At 42.6% G+C, this 20,444-nt stretch overlaps 1 protein-coding gene across 1 annotated transcript in view; it reads right to left on the bottom strand.

Annotated features, from left to right (window-relative positions):
• Window positions 1–279: 279 nt before the first annotated feature.
• CRLF2 (cytokine receptor like factor 2) overlaps window positions 280–20,444 on the bottom strand; it is a 29,478-nt gene continuing 9,313 nt past the window's right edge. Inside the window, exons 4-10 of the mRNA XM_053304806.1 lie at window positions 18,440–18,603; window positions 14,329–14,474; window positions 11,870–12,056; window positions 9,552–9,669; window positions 7,205–7,289; window positions 2,674–2,794; window positions 280–1,984 (exon numbers count right to left, since the gene is read on the bottom strand). Coding sequence (XP_053160781.1) covers window positions 1,977–1,984; window positions 2,674–2,794; window positions 7,205–7,289; window positions 9,552–9,669; window positions 11,870–12,056; window positions 14,329–14,474; window positions 18,440–18,603 — 829 coding nt within the window. The 3' untranslated portion in view covers window positions 280–1,976. The remainder of the gene's footprint in view (window positions 1,985–2,673; window positions 2,795–7,204; window positions 7,290–9,551; window positions 9,670–11,869; window positions 12,057–14,328; window positions 14,475–18,439; window positions 18,604–20,444) is intronic.

Raw genomic sequence — 20,444 nt, 5'->3', positions numbered from 1 at the left:
TGACAGCACACTTTACTTTTACCTTACTATTAGTGTAAATGGCAGCTTCCTTCCTGAAGCAAATAGACAAAGAGAAGGCATTTTCATTGGGACTGGGTAAAAGGAGTAAAAGAAGAAGAAGAAAACTCTCCATGGTCCCAGTCCACCTTATGGTTGCTATTTCCACTTGAAAACAAACACACACAAGGACCAGTGACATAATTAATGCAACATCTAGTGTGGCCCTTAGTCCATGTCTAAAATATATCTACATATACACCCTGTGTAAAGCTTGCAGTCTTCAGTATAATTTAATTTATTAATTCATATTTATTTACATTTATATTTATATACTGCCCTTCATCCTAAGAACCCAAGGTGGTTAACAACAAGATAAAACAAAAAAAAAATCAATAAAATATAAAAACCAGATGAAACAATAAAACTCAATAAAAGCCATTAAAACATAACAAAATGTATATAAACATTTTAAAAGAGCAGGGGCAGCTCATTAACCCAAAGCCCAAGGGCAGTCTTCACTCTCCTCCTGATCTGATGCAGCCTAGGCATGTACTAACACAAAGATAATTTAATACACTGTCTTTGGGAGCTGGTTCAGACAAAACAGTTTTGAGTTTCCAAGCCCTGTGCTAGTTTTGCCCTGTGAGATCTGTTATTGGCTCCCCTGTGGACAGGAAGATTCTAAGAAGCTTCCCATCTGAAGCTGACCTTGACTCAGTATCAAGATTCCCTTGGTCTGATGTGTTTGTCCAGTTGCTTTTCCTGTCTGTTTGGCATGACCTCTGGCTTCTCCTTGACTCCTGATTACTTGCTTGACCTTTTGGCTCCTGACTGTGGATATGGCTTGACTCCTGGCTTAGTCCTGAGTCTCAGCTCCTGTCTAGATCTGCTGGCTCCTGATCATCTATCAGGCTTTTGACTCTCCATGTGTTTTTGCCTCTCTAATCCTGGCTTTGAACTTGCACTCCCTAGTGACTGCTGCCCACAGCAAAACTACTTGACAGTAAGCTTTCTTGACTGTCTGTTTCATTGTACCGTTTGCATTACAGATATGCAGGAGTATCATTCAAGGTCCTGTAGAATATTTTAACTGAATGGTTACTTAGATAGAATGCATCACTACTGCAACTATGATTACTAATGCCATTTTGTGCATAGTTAACATTCACTAAGGTGGTTCTCACAACTGTTACTGGGGAGGGGAGGGTGGCAGTGTTCCCTATAACAGGGATTCCTAGATGTTGTTGACTACAACTCCCAGAATTCCCAGCTGCAATGGCTTTTGCTTGGGGATTCTAGGAGTTGTAGTCAACAACATCCGGGAATCCCTGTTAGAGGGAACACTGGAGAGCGGGTGGTGGGGGAAGCAGGGTTGAACTCTCCTTTCCCCAGACAATCAATTGTCCTTTGTGGGGTGAGCAGCTTGTGCACCCACCACACAAAAGCTGCTCTGAAGGTCAGGAAAATGAAGCTTAGCTTCCAAGTATCCCTAAATGCACAGTGTGAGGAGTGTGGTGCAATGAGGGATTTCCCTTCAATTGTCTGTTCAGGCTGTGTGTAGCTCAAGCATACACATGACCCCAGACCTGGGTAAAAGGACATGCTTGTGTCCAGGGTGGGTAAAAATGCCGGGCTAGCTGGGAAGGCAGCGCCAGGATCAGCCTCAATATGAGTGCTTCACACAAGCAGCCCTACCCAGGTAGGACTGCCCAAGCCTATGGGTTGCCCATGTGAACAGGCTCAATGATGTCTTCTAGGAACTGCACATAATATAGAAGTGGCACAATATGAATATGTACCCAGTGGGAGACAGGGTAGGAAGAGGAAAGAGATTAAACATTATGATTAAGATTGAGCAAAATGATTGCAGTCACAGAAATGATTTCTTGTTGCTTCAGGCTGTGGTCTTCCAATGAATGTTGATTGTGGAGTCTGTCATGCACTGAATCCCTTCAGACAACTGGTTTCTTCTTGATTCATAGCACTAAATTGTTGTGAAAATCAATATTGGTTGAGAAAATACTGACTCTTGGAATTTATCCTATGCCCCATTTCATACTTTCTGTCAAAGGAGGTGCTGAAATAGCACAACGAAGGAATGACAGTCATAAATTGGGTCCTCCATATGAGTGCTCTGCTGCCTACAGGCCTAGTCATGTGATTACTCCCTTCCTGTTTGAGAGAGAAATTGCACAAAGTGGGCCTCCACATGTAGGGCCTGGTTTTCACAGAAGGTCATCCATGTGGTGAAAGGATAAAGGGTTTGCTCTGCTCCTCCATTGTTACCTCTGGCAGAAAGTATGAACGGCAGCCAAGTCTCAAACAGCTCATTGCAGATTCAGAAAACAAGCAACTGCAGTCTAATACTTCGTGCTAAAAGGGCACTGCGTTTTCTTAAGCTATTCATCTTTACTGTATCTTTCATATTATTCTACAAAATCTAGCAGCATCGACAGATAATCTAGTTCTCGCAATTATTTATGGAAATGAAATGAAATGTTTCTTTCACTTGCATCATGAAGTCTTACAACATGGCATATCTATCTTCAGTTCATAAGTGTAGCTCTCCAAAAAGGCGGGGGGTGAGGGGGACAACACTGCTTCAAAGTAGGAATTTTTGATAGAAATTTCATGATTCCTCCATCCTCAGTTAACTTCACATTTCAAGATTACCTCTGTCTTCCACTTTGGGTCCCCAGATGCCCTCCACTTGTTCATCTTGTACGATGCATTCTTCTTCCATGTATTCCACCTTTGTTTCAGCCAACACATTTTCAGTTTTGCTAATCCAAGCCTAAGAGATTGAAATGTCAGCATCACTACATCGCCTACATTCATTTTTCAACATTGGCTCTTCCTATAGGGCTTGGAGATCTAGCAAGTTGATATAGAAAAAGTTGGTGACTGACATCCATATCAATCTTGCTCTGATGCTACAGGGAAGGGGCCATTTTCAGGGGAAAGTCATGCAATCCTTGGGGACATATTTTTGGGGGGCACAGTAGGCTTCAGAGAAAGGGGAAGAAAACTCCCCCTTCTCCCATAGCACCAGTGCAGCCTTTGTCTGGACATCAGGCTCAGTTTCTAACGAAGGGCAGTGCAAGAGAAGGTCAGTTGTTCCTTTGAAATGAATTCAACTTAAGGTAATATTAGATGTCACAGAAGTATGATCAGTATATGCAGGCCATGCCAACTTCCTATAAAATGGGGCTGAAGGAGATGGAGACCATTTAAAGTGCAGCCCAACCATGAAACTTCCTCCTGCTGCCTTCCCCACCAGCAAACCGCTTCTCTGCAGTTAGGTCATTTTTTTTTAACTCCTGGCAGAAGTTACTTCTGCTCTTGGAGTCCCACCAGGAAAAATAAATGGATGGAGAGAGTAGTTTCATGGATAAATCATAAGTACAGATTTTATTTTCCATTCCAGAAGGCAGGGAGAAGAAAGTATAGAGCCCTCACCAGTCTATGGGTACTATACTTTAAATAGCTCTATTCTCAACTCTTTTCTTAACAGGAAATCAGGTTGATCCCACATAGCGTCACATGGGTCCTGACACCATAATGTCTGGTTTGGCTCTCAGGCAAGCAGTTAAATCCCTTTAGTTTCTGTAGGACCTAAAATTCATGTTCATTTAATATTTTGTATTCAGGTATGGATACCCCTGGATAACTGAAGGAATGCCTGCTCCCAAGGGTTTCTGCCCATTTGACAAGATCATGGGTGGGGGGGACTCTGCTCCATGTGCTGACAGTGAAAGAAGATTGGCTGTCAAGCACATGGGACAGGGCCTTCTCAGTCATTGCCCCCAGGCTTTGGAATGCACTCCCAGTCAGCATCCCTCTCCTCAGCTTTCACCACCATTTTTAGAAAACAAGTATGGACCTGGCTCTTAGCCCAGGCTTTTAAATGAGATTAATTTTTACTTCTGCTGCTCTGTGTTTTGTGTATTATTGTTTTATATAGGTTTTTAATTTTTTAAATAGAGATGATTTTTCTATTTATATTAATAGCTGTACTTTCTGTAGTTTAATTGTGTATTGTTTTAACTATGTTGTAAATCGCTTTGAGATTATTTTAATGAAAAGTGGTATATAAATTGAAAAATAAATACATAATACACATATATAATAACATAAAGCTCCAGCTAGATTTGAAGGGCATGTATGCATTCAATGTATCACATTTCTTTAAAATACTTAGAAAACAGGGTCCTGGTCATTTCTTACTCGCTGCTCCAAAGTATTTGATGTTTTGATTTATCTGTTTATTTCTTTGTCCTATTTATAAACCTCCTAACATGGGAATTTCCAGGAGGTGTAAAGGTAAAGTGTGCCATTGAGGCGGTGTTGACTCCTGGAGACCACAGAGCCCTGCAGTTGTCTTTGGTAGAATACAGGAGAGGTTTATCATTGTCATCTCTCACTCAGTATGAGAGGATGACTTCCTATATCGCTGCTGCCCGATATAGGTGTTTTGCATAGTCTGGGAAACATACCAGTGGGGATTCAAACCGGCAAGCTCTGGCTTGCTAGTCAAGTTATTTCCCCGCTGTGCCAGGTAATGTACAACCATTTATTTTTGTGCACAAATAAAACAGTTAAAATTATAGCTTAGTTAAAATTTAATTAAAAAAACAATTGAAAGCAATTGAAACAGTTTTAAAATTGTAGCAAAAAAGAGAAAATCAGAGTAGACAATACTGTGCTAGACTGACCGATGGTCAAAAAGTAGCTTAATTTTTTTTTTTTTTGGTTTGGTTTGGTTTTTTTGCTTTTGTGGGTGGGGGAAGGCCTGCAGTTCAGCCATAGAGTGCCTGTTTTGCATGCAAAAGGACCCAGGTTCAATCGCTGGCATGTCCAGGGAGCCCTGCTTCAAACCCTGAAGAGCCACTGCCAATTAAAGCAGGTCAGGGTGTACAACTTGGCAGATAGACCAGCAGGCTGTCGCTCTATAAGGCAGCCTTGTTAGTGAACTTTTCCAGCTGTGGACATGAAGTGTGTCTACCATTTTCATTTAGAAAAAAAGTTTGACCTATCTATCAAAAGCTTGGTAAATACTGTTCTAGGACCAATCCTCCTTACCAAGAATATTGGAAGAACGAGAGGACTGGGCAAGTGCTGCAGTCTGTCTCCTTCCTGGAATCTGAACACTCCTTACAGACTTCGCACAGGCCCTGAATGGGGGTGAGCCTTAGAATGTCCTCCTCTACTTTACCACAGAGAAGATACCTCACCCCTTGATCTCTATGTAGGGACCACCAGCAGTTTTGCCTAGCAGACTCCCTCATAAGCCACCATTGGCCAGACCTTGCTTATGGAACGTTCTGAACACCTAGACTCTTCTAGACTCTTCTCTGTGCTTCGTATCCTTGCATTTTGTGCATAGAGGACGCCAAACAGAAATCTGTTTGACCTCGAGAGCCAGCATGGTGTAGTGGTTAGAGTGCTGGACTAGGACCGGGGAGACCCGAGTTCAAATCCCCATTCAGCCATAAAACTAGCTAGGTGACTCTGGGCCAGTCACTTCTCTCTCAGCCTAACCTACTTCACAGGGTTGTTGTGAAAGAGAAACTCAAGTATGTAGTACACTGCTCTGGGCTCCTTGGAGGAAGAGCGGGATAGAAATGTAAATAAATAAATAAATAAATAAATAATTCTACAGCATCTGTGGGCCAAATGGCCAAAGTGGTATACCAATGTTTTTCAGTTGTTATGGCAACTGCTTTGTGTGTGTGCTTGTTCAAGAAACATATGCATTTCAGAACTGAAACCTGGATGTTAATCTGTTCCTTCAACTGGTGTCTTTTCTTTGTCGTTTGAATTAATGGCTTTGATTGCTTGATGTAAATCTATACAGCCTACTTTAATGTCTGGCCAGTAGATGATTTTTTTTTTTAAAGTGCATCCTATACTGATTTTTTAATTGGATACAACACTCAGGGAAATTGAGAAAGGTGTTTTAATATTTCCTGCACAGTGCGTCAACCAGGAAGGAAATTAAACTCACTGCCACAGAATTGGGCAGAAGATCAGCAGCATAGCAGGTTTGCTGGTGAACCAGAGATAGGCTGCTGCCAGCTGCCACTGCCGCCACCACAACCACCTGTGCATATCGGCCATGTCCCTTGCGCTGTCAACACAGGGGCCATGGCTAACACCAGGAAAAGGGGGAACATGCAGCCCTTCAGTCCTTCGCAGACAGCTGGCACTTTGTTTGCCAGCTGCGTGCTTCCTTTCTCTCCCTCACTTGGAGTCAGGGAGCAAAAGAAAGCACCCAGCCAGCAAACAACATGCTCACTGGCTTGAAGGGACCAGTGTTCCCTCAAACAGGGATTCCCAGATGTTGTTGACAACAACTCCCACAATCCCCAAGCAAAAGCCATTGAAGCTGGGGGTTCTGGGAGTTGTAGTCAACAACATCTGGGAGTCCCTGTTAGAAGGAACGCTGGAGAGGACAGACAGGCCATATCCACAACAGTGAGCACTTTGATCACTGGCTGGCTGTTTTCTCTTCCTAACTTGGAGCAAAGGAGGGGAAAAAAACACCCAGCTAGTGAACAAAGCACATGCTCACTGGGAGTGGGTGAGGGGCTGAACATCCCATTTCCAGCCAGTAAGAGTTTCATTTGCCATCTGGATGTGTGAGGATGGTGAGAGGTCACTGTGGCAGACCCCCCCTCCACTGAATGCAGCAGCCCAGGGATATTTGTCTCCCTCCTCTCGTCCAATAAAAGCCACACCCCTGCTGAAGATGTGCCCCGACTTAATCTGGTTATCTTAAACCAGACATGTTCTACTAAGAAGGAAACACACAGCTAGGCAAACACTGGCAAAATATCTCAAAGATGCTTTCACATGTGACAAAAGGTCCCATCTCCACCCCTGCCTTTGGGAGTTCTATCCATTATGTAAACTAGGACTATTGGATCAAAACAGGCATGTATCATGGTAATATTGCACAGCATGCCTAATACCAAAAATGCAAGTCCTTTGTTACAACAAGACACACTCATTCTTCTAGATTTACCTCATCTCACAGTCATCAAAATCTCTTGGAGGCAGAAGGTACTACAAATCATTGTAAATGTGTAATTCAGCACAGAAGAAAGCATATTCATTTCAGGTGAGATAAAAGTCTATTAAAATATGAATAGGAAATGAAAACATTAGGGAGAAACTCTTAAGAAAATATTTGATACTTTACCTGGAAGTTCCCATTGTGATCACTGAACAAATCAGAATAAATGTGTTTTGGATCTGGTATATCAGGCATTATAGTCTTCCTGATTCTGTAGAAATCATTTTAAAAATTAGGACAAAAACTCACTAAAAGAGAAAAAAGAAGAAAACTCTGGATTCCAAAAATAAGTTATATTAAGATTTAATGAAAAGACTTCAAATGAAAAATATTCCACATTTAGAAGTCTTATCCTCTAGCTCACTTGCAATGTCTTTTTTTTTTTTTAATGAGCTTATTCTAAAATTTAAAAGGCATATGTAGCAGATAAGGTAGAATTGGGGGTGGCATCTTTCAACTCATGAGGGAGAACACAGAGACATGGGGAGACTAGGGCTTAAAGTCCAAGGTCAGGCATTTTAAGAAGAATTAGTGCAAGCAGTCCATCAAGTTTGCTTACAGAAAGGCTGGATGGGGGACAGAATTGATAGATTGACATCCAGACAAAATACTCAAGCGTAGTCCCATTTAAATTAATGGGACCAGTTAGTCATTACTAAGGCTGCACAACTTTGGCCCTCCCGTTGCTGTTGTGCAACTCCCCAGCCACAGTGGTTAGAGCTGATGGGAGCTGTAGTCCAACATCTGCAGGAAGAACAAAGTTGTGCAGCCCTGGTCACCATGGTCAACTTCGGTGGGATTACTCATGAGTAGTTTTGCCTAGATGTCAGCTGGGCAACTCATTTTAGAAGCTGGCAATGAAGCTGCTACTTCAACATTGTCCCAGACGCAAGTGCTTGGTGTTATTTCATATGAATGAATGGCACTCGGGGCCTTATTAGCTAGGAACAGGGGTCTCCAACTTGGGCCCCCAGATGTTGCTGGACTACAACTCCCATCATCTCTAGCCACAATGGTGGTGCCTGGGGATGATGGGAGTTGTAGTTCAACAATATCCGGGGACTCAAGTTGGAGAACCCTTTATTACTTATTACTTCAGCAGTAGTTTGACAACAGCTCTACCTACTACCTAAACATATATTTTATCTACTCATTAACCACATTTTAGAAGACGAACTACTATTTTTTGACTGCTTTTGACTACTCAAAACTAGTTGAGTAGTTTTAACAGCATTAGCCCCTGCTAACTTGGCAAAGAGGCACCTTTTAACGTGGTGATTCTCTTTATTTAGCAGGGGGAGAGTAGCTGGCCCTATTCAGCCCCAGTGCAGTACCTCCAGTGACTGTTGCTGGTGTCTATCTTATGTTTCTTTTTAGATTGTGAGCCCTTTGGGGACAGGGAGCCATTTTATTTATGTGTTATTTTTCTGTGTAAACCACCCGGAGCCATTTTGGAAGGGTGGTATAGAAATCAAATTAAATTAAATTAAACAAACAAACCAACAAACAAACCTCCCTGGGTTGAGAATTAAAGCATTGTGTTAATAGAGGGGTACACAACACAAATGCCCTAGTGGGCCAGAAGCAACCATGACAATTTTCAACACATTAATTATTACATTCAAATTATTTAAAATATTAATGAAAATGTAGGGGCAATGGGTTGGAATTGGGGAAAGGTGAGGGGAAAGAGGGCTGATGTCAGTGGGCTCAAGCCTAAGAGTTGGGGGCACTCAAGGGCCAACTGCATTGAGCTGCTGCCGCTCATCAGCTGGACAGGCCAGGAGATGTAGCTGCAAGATATTTCTACCTGGGGGCCAGCCAAAAAAAAGTCCCTGTGGGCCGGATTTGGCCCCTGGGCCTTATATATCACAGGCCTGTGTTAATGGGCCCAGAGCAGGACTAAACAACTTTGGCCCTCCAGCTGTTTCGGGACTTCATTTCTCATCATCTCCAGCCACTGTGGCCAATCATCAGAGATTGAGAGTTGTAGTCCAACATCTGCAGGAGGGCCAAAGTTGTGCAGCCCCAGCTAGAGTCTGCAGTGTGGTTTATTGTACTAATCCCAAGGATTTATTTGGTACCTGATACACCTAAGACTCAGGGCTATATATTCTACCATTTCAAATTTCATTTCTTGAGACAATCACATATCCCCATGATCCAAAAGAATAACTTATTTTCATAAATGTTTTCATAAAAATCACAATAGGGCCAAAAGTACCATTTAAACTACTAATTTAGCACTCTTGCCCATCCCCACTCCCTGTGCCACCACTTGGTAGCCTAAATGCCATCAACTAGCACCCCATGAGAAAGATGTAATACATCTCTGCGTCAGAGTACACACAGCCATGCAATGGATCCACAGAATGTATAGGCCTTTCCTCCACACATATCCTGCCAATCATCATGATGGACATTTTGGCAGTTATTGATAAAGAGCTGTCAAAAAAAGAAAGAAAGTACTTACCTTTCCAACCTGCAAACACCCACCAGAATGACAAATATTACCAGGAAGGCAGCCAAAACTGAAGCTAAAATGCTTACAATGTTGGACTCAAGTTCTGATACATCCTTAGCACAGGAATCTTAGAGGAATGACAAGAACAAAAAGTTGAAAGTGATTCCAATATATTGAAAAGCAGAAAGTTCAAATTCTTTTAAGCATACGACACTGGAAATACCCTTATATGTGTGAAATAAAACAATGGTTTTTGCTTTTGCATATACTGGTATGTGGTTACACATTTTCCTGCATGGTAGTTAAATAGAAATAGCTTATACTGTCATGTGCACCTTAACCACAGTTCTAACACAAAGTTGTAGTGTACTGGAATAGAAAAAAATGGGGATGATGTGTCAAAACCAAACTATCACAGACTTGCTTTTTGGGAGTGATTCATCTCTGATATTAGCCTTTAGCCCTCTTCAGGAATTAAGGAACCATATATACTATATGCAGTTCCAATGCCTCCCAGCTACATCAACGTGCTCCACACAGATGAGGGGTCTCCGAATTTTCTTTTAAAAATGACTGGCTAATAATTTCAAATTTTACATAACTGGGGAAAGCAAAAAAACCCCAACAACAACAACAAAACCCCACCCCTCTAAATCAGACATGATTATTCTGATGAGACAAAACAATGTTTAAATGGCTACGGGCTACTCATTTATCATATTGAGTTTATACATGTGAACATTAAATGTACAGAACCTGTACATTAAAACTTCTTATAAATGCAAAGAAACAAATCATAATGTATTTTCATTTAAAGGTATTCCTAATGGGAATAGGCTTATTGCAAGATAACTATTTAGTTTGATTTTTCGTTTCTCATTGCATGTTCTAGATGCTGGGGAGGAAGGCCTCATGCAGAGGCTTCCAGAGAGACATTGCTACTGTTCTACAATTCTGCTGGATGCTACTTCTGCTAGATGAGTGTGAGCAAAGGAGAAATGATGGTGTGGCAGGGCAGGGTGGGGAGAACCTAGCTGACAGGGTGGCTGTAACAAACCTCAGTACAAGTCATATTTGGATTTGGAAGGGGCTCGCCTCAACTCAGATTGAATGAGATTATTTGAACTGGGAAAGCTGATATACAACAGTCACCTCCAGTGACTGTTGCTGGTGTCTATCTTATGTTTCTTTTTAGATTGTGAGCCTTTTGAGGATAGAGATCCATCTTATTTATTTATTATTTCTCTGTGTAAACTGCCCTGAGCCATTTTTGGAAGGGCGGTATAGGAATCGAATGAATAATAATAATAATAAATATACGGTACTAAACTTCCTCAGTTTTCAACTGGTATCTTCATGTTGCCTCCCGCCCAACCCCCGTTCTGTGTTCCTGATAGTTGCAGTGAGGGCATCAAGACTTGTATGGTAATGGTTCACTCCTTGCAGTATTTTCAAAGGTTACCGCAAAAAAGGGAATCAGTCACCATGAAAAGCCATTGTTTTGTAGCATCTTCATAGAAAATATAAAGTGTGCTCCATCCCTCAATCTCCTCCATAATTTCTATCACTGAGACAGCAGATAGGTTCTGCTGTTTCAGTGAGGGGTGTTCTCACTTCCAAGAGACTGAGGTGTGGGGTGTCCCAGTGTCACATTTCAGGTCAAGAGGCAAGACCGATCTTTCTTGTAGATTCAAGGTGAGGAACAAGGTTTTTGATCCAGCTTCCTTTCCTGGTTTAAATAAACTCCAGTTCATGTTCCTGAAAATGGGTAAGCCGCACGGTGGCTGACATGATGTGATGTGCAAAGTTAAAGAGCCATAACACTGTACTCCAGGACTGCTGCAGAGTCCTGGGACAGCCCCAACACCGTTAGGACTGGGTGGTTGTGCAAGGAGGCCTTCTGCAGTGACAATGGGGAAAACTGTAGAAGTGCTGCTAGGACCAATACCCATGCTTAACAAAGTTGGGACTGCTTTAGGACTCTGCAGCATAGTGTTACAGCTCCATAAAGCTGTACATCATGTCAGCCACTATCAGTGTAACCTTGTAACAAATGCTGAGCTACTGAACAACATTATCTCTGTTTTGCAATGTAACATTCACAGAGTTGTGCAAGAGCACTATTGTGCTACATGCAAGAATTGTGCAGAAGCACGTGTGCAATTGCCAGCCTTTATTTCCATTGGCCAGCAATTGTGCAACTCTGTGAAATTCTTGCATATAGTGCAACAGTGCTCTTGTGCAACTGCATGAATGTTACATTGTAATGCTCATTTAACATTGTGCAGTATGTCAGCCAACATCAACAACAATAATACAGTTTTTACCCATGCGAGTGCCATTTTCCCAAAATGTTTCTTCTCCCCATTCACTGGAATAAGGAACAAGATTGCATTCATCAGCATTCAGTCTGAATCGAAACGAATAGCACTTCACTGGATCAAACCCTCGGTCTCTAATCAGGCAACATGATTTTTCTTGGTCTCTGTTGTCCCAACATGCTTTGTTCCTGGACTGAATGGCAAGAGGGTCAATCATTATTTTTGTTGTTGTTGTTCAATGCACATTTTTAATCTTCCAAATTATCCTAATTTGATACTGTAGCAACCAAGACAGATACCAAAAGTTTGGTTCACAGCAGAGATTCACCATTTGTAGTCAGCTGTGCCAAAAGCCATTAACAGATTAAACCAGACAGGGTAGAAGATCCATAAATCAACGCCAGAAGTAAAACTTTGGCTGCACAGCCAAATCAGACCTCTGACTGGGATGAATCAAGGCACCCAGCAACATTCAAATGTGCTTGGAGCTGCTCAAGGCTACTTAAAGTTTAATAACCATTTCCCCCTGATGGGAGATCCAATCCAGGGAAATCGTTGGCTGAAAACATAACCAGGAGTGGCTTCTTGAAAAGGGCTAGACAGCTAATGACTTCAAGCCATCAACTACCAATCTTTACATTTTTGTTATATATATATAACTGCAGTGAGGCAGAACTAGATGTTGTACTAAATATGTGTAACAAAAACCTTGGCAAATACTTCTATTAGGGAGGAAATGGCCAGGGCATTATTTGTAGTGGATAATCGTTCCTCAACTGCTGCTCTCCCACTGCAACTTTCTCTCCAGCCACTCCCAATGCCTCCCCCCCCCCGCCAAACACACATAAGTGTCCAGCAAACAGTAGACCAGAACAAGCTGTGCTGGTATGCTGAAAGGTGGCTTTGTTCAAAGACCCTGGCACAAAAGTTCAACACATTTAAAATAAAACAGCAGGTTGTGTGAAATTTGCACACAGAAATGCTTTGCCTGCACTTCTTTACAGTGCTACAGTGAACATGGTTACAGTATACACAATGTACACAATCACAGGGTCAGACTGTCCACTAAACAGACCTAGGCAGTTGCCTAGGGCACCAATTCTTGGGGGGGGTGCAGGTGCCACCTCCAACCCACCCAAGTAAATTAATCAAGTTTTGGTGGACCTGGGTCAGTGCCATGTCACCTATGCCACAGTATGCCAGCCAACTAACCAAGTTGGGAGGTGCCATGCTTTCTCACAATGAGTCCCTATGAGGATTCATTGCACACCTTCATTTCTTCTGTTCATTTTGACTGTCATTGGACAGTGCCAACTGTCAACTGCCATGTGTCAACTACACCCCAAGCACCCCAAGCACCCCCACATCCACTGGGATACTGTTTATTTTTTAGGAATTTTTGAAGTATTTAGATTCTTTGATGTCTTCATTACATACCTTCATTTTTTCTGTTCATTTTGACCCCATTGCTTTATGGGTGGGGTGGGGAATTAGTGGGATCCCATGTGCCAACTAAGCCCCCCACCCACCCACTGGGTACTCAGTTTATATTTTAGGGTACTCAGTTTATATTTTAGGTATTTAGACTCTTTGGTGTGTAATGAATTCTCATAGGGATTTATTATGAGGAAAGGTTATTAGAGACCAAAGAGCTTGGTCTCTTGAAAAAACTGGTTTCTTGGTCTCTTGGTCTCACTTGAAAAAATTCCTAGAACAAAAACCTGAGTAGTACCCCCCTGCCTTACGGGTGGGAGGGGGGGTAGTTGGCACATGGCAGTTGACAGTTGGCACTGTCCAAAGACAGTCAAAAGGAATAGAAGAAATGAAGGTGTGTAATGAATCCTCATAGGGATTCATTGAGGAAAAGTTATTATACACCAAAGAATGCAAACTCTTGAAAAATAGTGGCCACACATTTTGCTCCATAACTCCACTTCAAAAAGGGCTAGAGCTTAGCATTTGTTTGTTTTTTGTTAAATGAAAGCTGAGAATCTGGGGAAATTAATAGGAGAATTCCGAATCTCAAATCGATTCAAATGGAATCTGGTGTGATTCAATTTGGTCCTGAAACTAGCCAATGGACCACAGGGGTGATTTATTCTGTCCCCAAATCACCTGAATCAGCTAGATTTAGGTACAAATTGATTTGTACCCAAATCTTTTTGCACATCCCTATTTAATAGGTCTCTGACTATATAACTTGGGGCTGACACCACTGAGCTTCAGCAATCCATTTCTCATCAGGAGCGTCTCAGCCAAACATTTTTATAATGTAAGATAGTATTTTCTTACTGCTGTCCTCACAAAAACATTAATTCCCCAAGAGATTTATCAAGTGTACATTAAATGGAAAACCCAATGGAAATCCCTAACAAGCAAACTTTCCCCCCCTGTACTATGGAAGAAAAATCACTTTCCATCTCCACTTTCCGCCTATGTAACAGAAAAATGCAAAATCTTCCTACCTGCCATTCATTGTCAAATGTGCTTTTGTACTGAAGTCCAAAGTTCAAACAATGGGAAGAGTAAAATTTCAGTGGGTTGCACCATCGTGTAGTTACTTTGTTATCTTTCCATTGGAAGGTTACATTTTCAGGTGGGTTGGGCTTGACTGGAAAAGATAAAATCAACACAAGTTGCACACTTCCTAGTTACAAGTGGGCTCATTTTAATTGCTTATCTTTCTCAGTATGCTTGTTACATTCTACCAAAACATGTTTGAGCAAATCCAAAAAGTTTCATTTCTCTTGTACAATGCAGTATTTTCTTCTTCCATACATTTGAAAAGCCATATTATATTTTAAATTATATGTCACAAGCTACAGTGTAGCAGCTGGAGGCACACATATAATAAAGCATGCTCACTGGATGCTCTAGGAAGCAATGCCATTTGAAGCTGTTGGCCTAGCTGAGAGCCTTGCACATGCTAGGAGTGTGCTGAACACATTCGAATTGAACCTGGTTCGATTAGAACTATCTTGGTTCAACTGGTTCAAACGCAAACTGAACCAGCCTCAAAAAAAAAAAGAAAAAAAAAAAAAGGCAGCCATTCCAAGTTCGAACCAAACCTGGTTTGACCTGGTTCGAGGGGCTATGCTTGTAAAGGGGAATCCAATGGCATGACGGCAGCGTGGTGGCAGCTCCTTTAAACCCTGTTGCTGTTCTCCCCGCAGCAAGCAGGTCAGCAGAAGCCCGGTTCTAGCCTCCACACATGCTGGGGGCAGTGCTGCCTTTGAGGTTTAGAGGAACTGCCACCATGCCACCATTATGCCACCGCCGCAGCTGGTGCCCTCTCACCACCACCCCGGCCATCCTCAAAACTCTTCTAAAGGCAGGATCCTTAGTGGATTCCCCTTCACAAGCATCGCTGAACCGGGTTGAACCGGGTTGAACTAGGTTGATCCGGTTCAGCCGAGCAGACTAGACTGCCAGGGATTCGGTTTGAATTTGAACCGAACCGACAAAACAAGTTCCGTGCACCCTCCTAGTGCATGCTGCAGTAAGCACACGGAACCAGGAGTGTAGCAAGGGGAGAATAGGCCCATTTCCACATAGTTAGGGTTGCACAGTGAACATAGGCAGTCTTCCCACTCATGATGTTGCCCTCATTGTGTCACACATGCTCATGCACACAAACACATTTATCCGACCACATTCACTCCCCCCTCCAGCTGAATGGTTGCCTGCCTGGCTGGTGCCACCACTGCTGCCAGCCGCCGCTGTCTTCACCTTCTGTCACCCAGCTCCCAGGTCTGCTCTCCTTCCATCAGCCCATTGGGACTGCATGTGCGCCATCTTTCCATTGGCTGGGATGAATGGAGCCCAACCAATGGAAGCAGGATGGGCCTGGGAGCTGGGCAAGTGGCTGAAAAAGGCAGCTGGTAGCAGTGGCAGGTCATTGGTGGCAGCAGAGGCAATGGAGGGAGCTCGGCAGCTCCTCCCAGATACTCAGTGGCTCCCAGACGCAGGGAGCAACGGGTTTTTTGAATTTGTCTGCCCTATTACAGTGGTACCCCTGCACAGAACTCCTGCACTCACAAGCTATCCTATTAATCTCCACAGAAGGAGCAGATCTGTGCAACCCCTGCTAACTTGGCAAAGAGGCACCTTTTAACATGGTGATTCTCTTTATTTAGCAGGGGGAGAGTAACTGGCTCTATCCACCCCCAGCACTGTACCTCCAATGACTGTTGCTGGTGTCTCTCTTATGTTTCTTTTTAGATTGTGAGCCCTTTGGGGAATGGGATCCATCTTATTTATTTATTATTTCTCTGTGTAAACTGCCCTGAGCCATTTTTGGAAGGGCTGTATATTATTATTATTTCTTGTTTACACAGTCAGACAGGTGTTGACTGGTTTGTTTTATCCAGACATCGAGTCCTTCCCAAGGACCTGGGATGCCAGAATTTTATCATCAATACTGTTGGTTATTATAGATACTGTTGGTTATTATACTGTTATTATACTGTTGGTTATTATAGATATCATCGCAAAACATAGGCTATTATTATTATTATTATTATTATTTCTTGTTCACACAGTCAGACAGGTGTTATTGACTGGTTTGTTTTATCCAGACATCGAGTCCTTCCCAAGGACCTGGGATGGCTGAATTTTATCATCAATACTGTTGGTTATTATAGATATCATCGCAAAACATAGGCTGTTCCCAGTAAAGCTGCTTTTTGTAATTGGCTGATGGTGATTTCTGTGGCCCCTATGGTGTTGAGGTGCTCTTCAAGGTCTTTTGGAAATGCACCCAGGGCGCCAATTACCACTGGGATTATTTTGGTCTTCTTCTGCCACAGCCTTTCACTTTCAATTTGTAGATCTTTGTATTTGGTGATTTTTTTCTATTTCTTTTTCTTCTATTCTGCTATCCCCTGGTATTGCTATGTCGATTATTTTGACTTGTTTTTCTTTCTTCTCGACTACAGTTATATCTGGTGTATTGTGTGGCAGATGTTTGTCTGTTTGTAGTCGGAAGTCCCATAATATTTTTACATCTTCATTTTCAACAACTTTTTAAAATAATAATAATTAATTTATTATTATTATTATTATTATTATTATTATCATCATCATCATCATCATCATTATTATCATTATTATTATTATTATTATTTTACACAGTCAGACAGGTGTTATTGACTGGTTTGTTTTATCCAGACATCGAGTCCTTCCCAAGGACCTGGGATGGCTGAATTTTATTGTCAGTGTTGTTGCTGTTGTTATAGATATCGTCGCAGAATATAGGCTGTTCCCAGTAAAGCTGCTTTTTGTAATTGGCTGATGGTGATTTCTGTGGCCCCGTTGTTGTTGTTGTTGTTGTTATTGAGTCATGAGTTCCAATTCTCATTCAGCCATAAAGATTGCTGCATGACCTAAGGGCTGGCACTCTCTCTCAACCTAACCTACCTTACAGGATTGTTGTGAGGACAAAGGACAGGCCCTGTATGCTGCCCTGAGGTTCTTGGAGGAAGGGAGAAATTAAAATATCAGCTGATATCCAGACTAGGTTATTCAAGAGTACTTCTCAGAGGTTACTCATAAGGTCTATTTCATTTCAATAAGACATCTGTCCAGTAATTTAGTCAGGATGCTAGATTAAGTCAGGTTCCCAGCCTGACTAAATTATTTGTTTCATTATTCAGTTTTTGAAAGAATAATTTTGAATTCAAATATATAATTGGCTTTTTGGATGTTAAATTTTTGCCACTGAACCTGAAATATGCATGCTTTTAAAAAATGTAGTATTCATTTATGTATTTATTTTATTACACTTCTATACTGCCTCATACTTATTTCTTGTGGCAATTTACAAAAGACTTGTTTCCATCTCTTGATTATTTTGGCGGCTTCAAATATAAAATCAGAGACATATGTTTTGAGCGGTATAAAATATGTTAAATAAAATAAAAGTAAATAAGCTGTCAGATGCCAATTTCTCATTGCATGTTATCTGTCTAAAGCTATAAGATGAAAACTACCACAAGGTGTCAATTATCAAACACCACAAACTATTAAAAGGCACCACATGCCAATAAATAAATATTTTTAAATAGGATGCACCCATGGTTTTTAAACTTTCTTCTAGGAAATTCTGGGATTCCTCACAGGTTTAACGATGGTCTTCAACAAGTAGTTTACTAATGGCAAACAGGCCTCCCTGGAAAGTAATTTGTCCCTGCCCACTGTAGACTTTCCTCTACAGTAATGAGAAGCTACAGGTGAATGTACTGGGTATGTATTAATAATCTTCACACTCACATTGGGTTAAGATGGGACCCCAAACAGCTCTGCATGAGCTGAGTGTGTACCCTCAAACTTTCACCACAATCTTCTCAAACATTCAACAATTCTAGACAAGTCAATGAGGAGAATATTTGCTGAAGGTTAAAAAATCGAAAGGCAGGTGATACAGCCTGAGAATCATTTCTCAGAATGAACAGATATTAAATACTAGGCCTGTGCACCCCCATGAGTTATTTTCTTTAACTTTCCTTCTAGGATCTGTGAGTGATGCAGGTGCTTCTGGGATTGGTAGCTTTTGGTAGATAAGATATGCTCACTTACAGAAATCCAAGCTGGTTTGTTCATCAAAGTAAAGCTCTTTCCCCCCGGTTGTATCCCGGATGGAAACATGAAGAACTTCCCCTCTGGTCTCAAAGAAACATCCAGTGTTGTATCCTCGGTCAAGTATATATTGGGGGCACTGCTCAAATCCACTTTTATCAAATCTGTAATTGAAATAGTGATTACTAAATAAGGAACAGCACTAAATAATGCGGCACAAAGGGATCTTGTTAACCAGGGCATTTGGGAATGCTCTAAAAAATGATCTGTGCTCATCCACATGCACAAGATTGATGGCTGGTCCCCTCTATGGAGGGACATAGCAAGGTTGGAATGGACCCTGAGACAAGAAATTAAAATTGGCCCCTGACCCTTGTCCCCACTTGCCTTCTTCCTCCCATGCCTTTGCTGCAGAAGAACTATAAGGATGGTGAAAAGCAAAATGTTTTTGACAACCCCTTTTTCTCATTGCTGTGCAAATAATATCACACATACCCCATGCATGAGAAAGAGCAATCTGTTGTCTAGCCGGGGGGGGGGGGCTCCTCAGGGGCCCAGGGACAGCCGCAGAGCCAGCCGAATGGTGGCCTGGGTCTGGCCGTGCATGGTGGCTCCCTCCAGTTACGCCCGTGTGTGGGATGTCACGTGCACAGGGGCGTGGCTTGGGCTCCAGAGGAGCCCAAAACAAACTCTCCCCTCCCACCTGGGCTGCCAAGAGCCCGGGCAAACTCTCTGTTTGTTATTTCAGGCAGTGCCGGCTGCCCGATAGGACATTTTCCCCTTTCTCTCCTGAGGGAGAGAAAGGGGAAAACGTCCTATCAGGCAGCTGGTGCTACCTGAAATAACAAACAGAGAGTTTGCCTGGGCTCTCGGCAACCTGGGCATGGGAGTGGGGAGTTTGCTCTGGGCTCCTCTGAAGCCTGAGCCACGGGGCTTTGGTGGTCTTTTATTGGCGACCCAGGTTCTTTGAACCCATTCGCACAAGGGTGGCTACGCCCCTGCCCAGGGACATTTGGCCCATCTTGTTCAATAATAGCTACACCCTGGCCTGTATGAAAAGAAACATACAGCATGGCCTTCAGAGATGTACAACAATATAGTATGCTGTCATCATTATTCACTATGGGCAGATTCACCTATAGTGAGGAACCTGTGGTCCCCCCCAGCCTGAGATATGGAAGGAACCTGAAGTTGGCCCTGCAAAGGGAGCTGACTCTCCTGGAATGAACCACAGGTTTATTTAGAGTGTGGGTTCAGATTTAGCACACACCTCAAGGGGAGCAGCACTAAGGTTGACAAGCCAACTTCAATTCTTGGTTACACATCTAGGTTTCTCCCCCACCCCAGGAAACATGCGGCTCCTGCAACCATGTGCATTCCACGACTGCAGACAACTCGGTAAGAGAGATTGCAAAGAGGCTCCATGTGCTGTCTGGACCCACCCTGTCTGTTTAGGAACAAATACGGTTGACTGCTTCTCTACCTCAAGTTTAAGTACCAATGGGCTGTCTATGTTTAATAAATTTAGGAAGCCACTTCTACTTTCAGATTTTTACTTTCTCAACTCAGTTAAGAGAATCCATTTTACATTATGTAGATAATCTTCTTTGCTTGCTGGTTCTGTGTGGGCTGCCCTTTAAGGATACCAGATAAGGATGTGCACAAATGAAGGTCTGTGCACTGGTTCAGCAATGTTGGGAGGGGATTGGAAGCAGGATCTTTTAAAAAGATAATAGCAGATCTTTATCAGCTCTGCACTGCTGCATGGAGCTTTCTGCTGTGACGGCACTTACCCCAAGAAACCATGCACAGTGCCAGCACACATATGGTGCTCGATTGAGCCCAATCCCAGCACTGCTGTGGCCTCAAGCCCGAGTTTTGTACCTGGCCTTTTACTAGGGTTAGAGGGCACAAGTGCACCCTCCACCCTGGGGCTGGAGCACATCGTGAGTGTGCTCAGGCTGCTTGCCTGAGCATGCACAGAGTTGGGCACCTAGAGCACCCA

This window comes from Hemicordylus capensis, chromosome 3 (genome assembly GCF_027244095.1).
Source record: "Hemicordylus capensis ecotype Gifberg chromosome 3, rHemCap1.1.pri, whole genome shotgun sequence".
NCBI classification, from domain to species: Eukaryota; Metazoa; Chordata; class Lepidosauria; order Squamata; family Cordylidae; genus Hemicordylus; species Hemicordylus capensis.
Note: the sequence above shows the minus strand (reverse complement) of the source record. Positions and strands in the feature narration are given on the sequence as shown.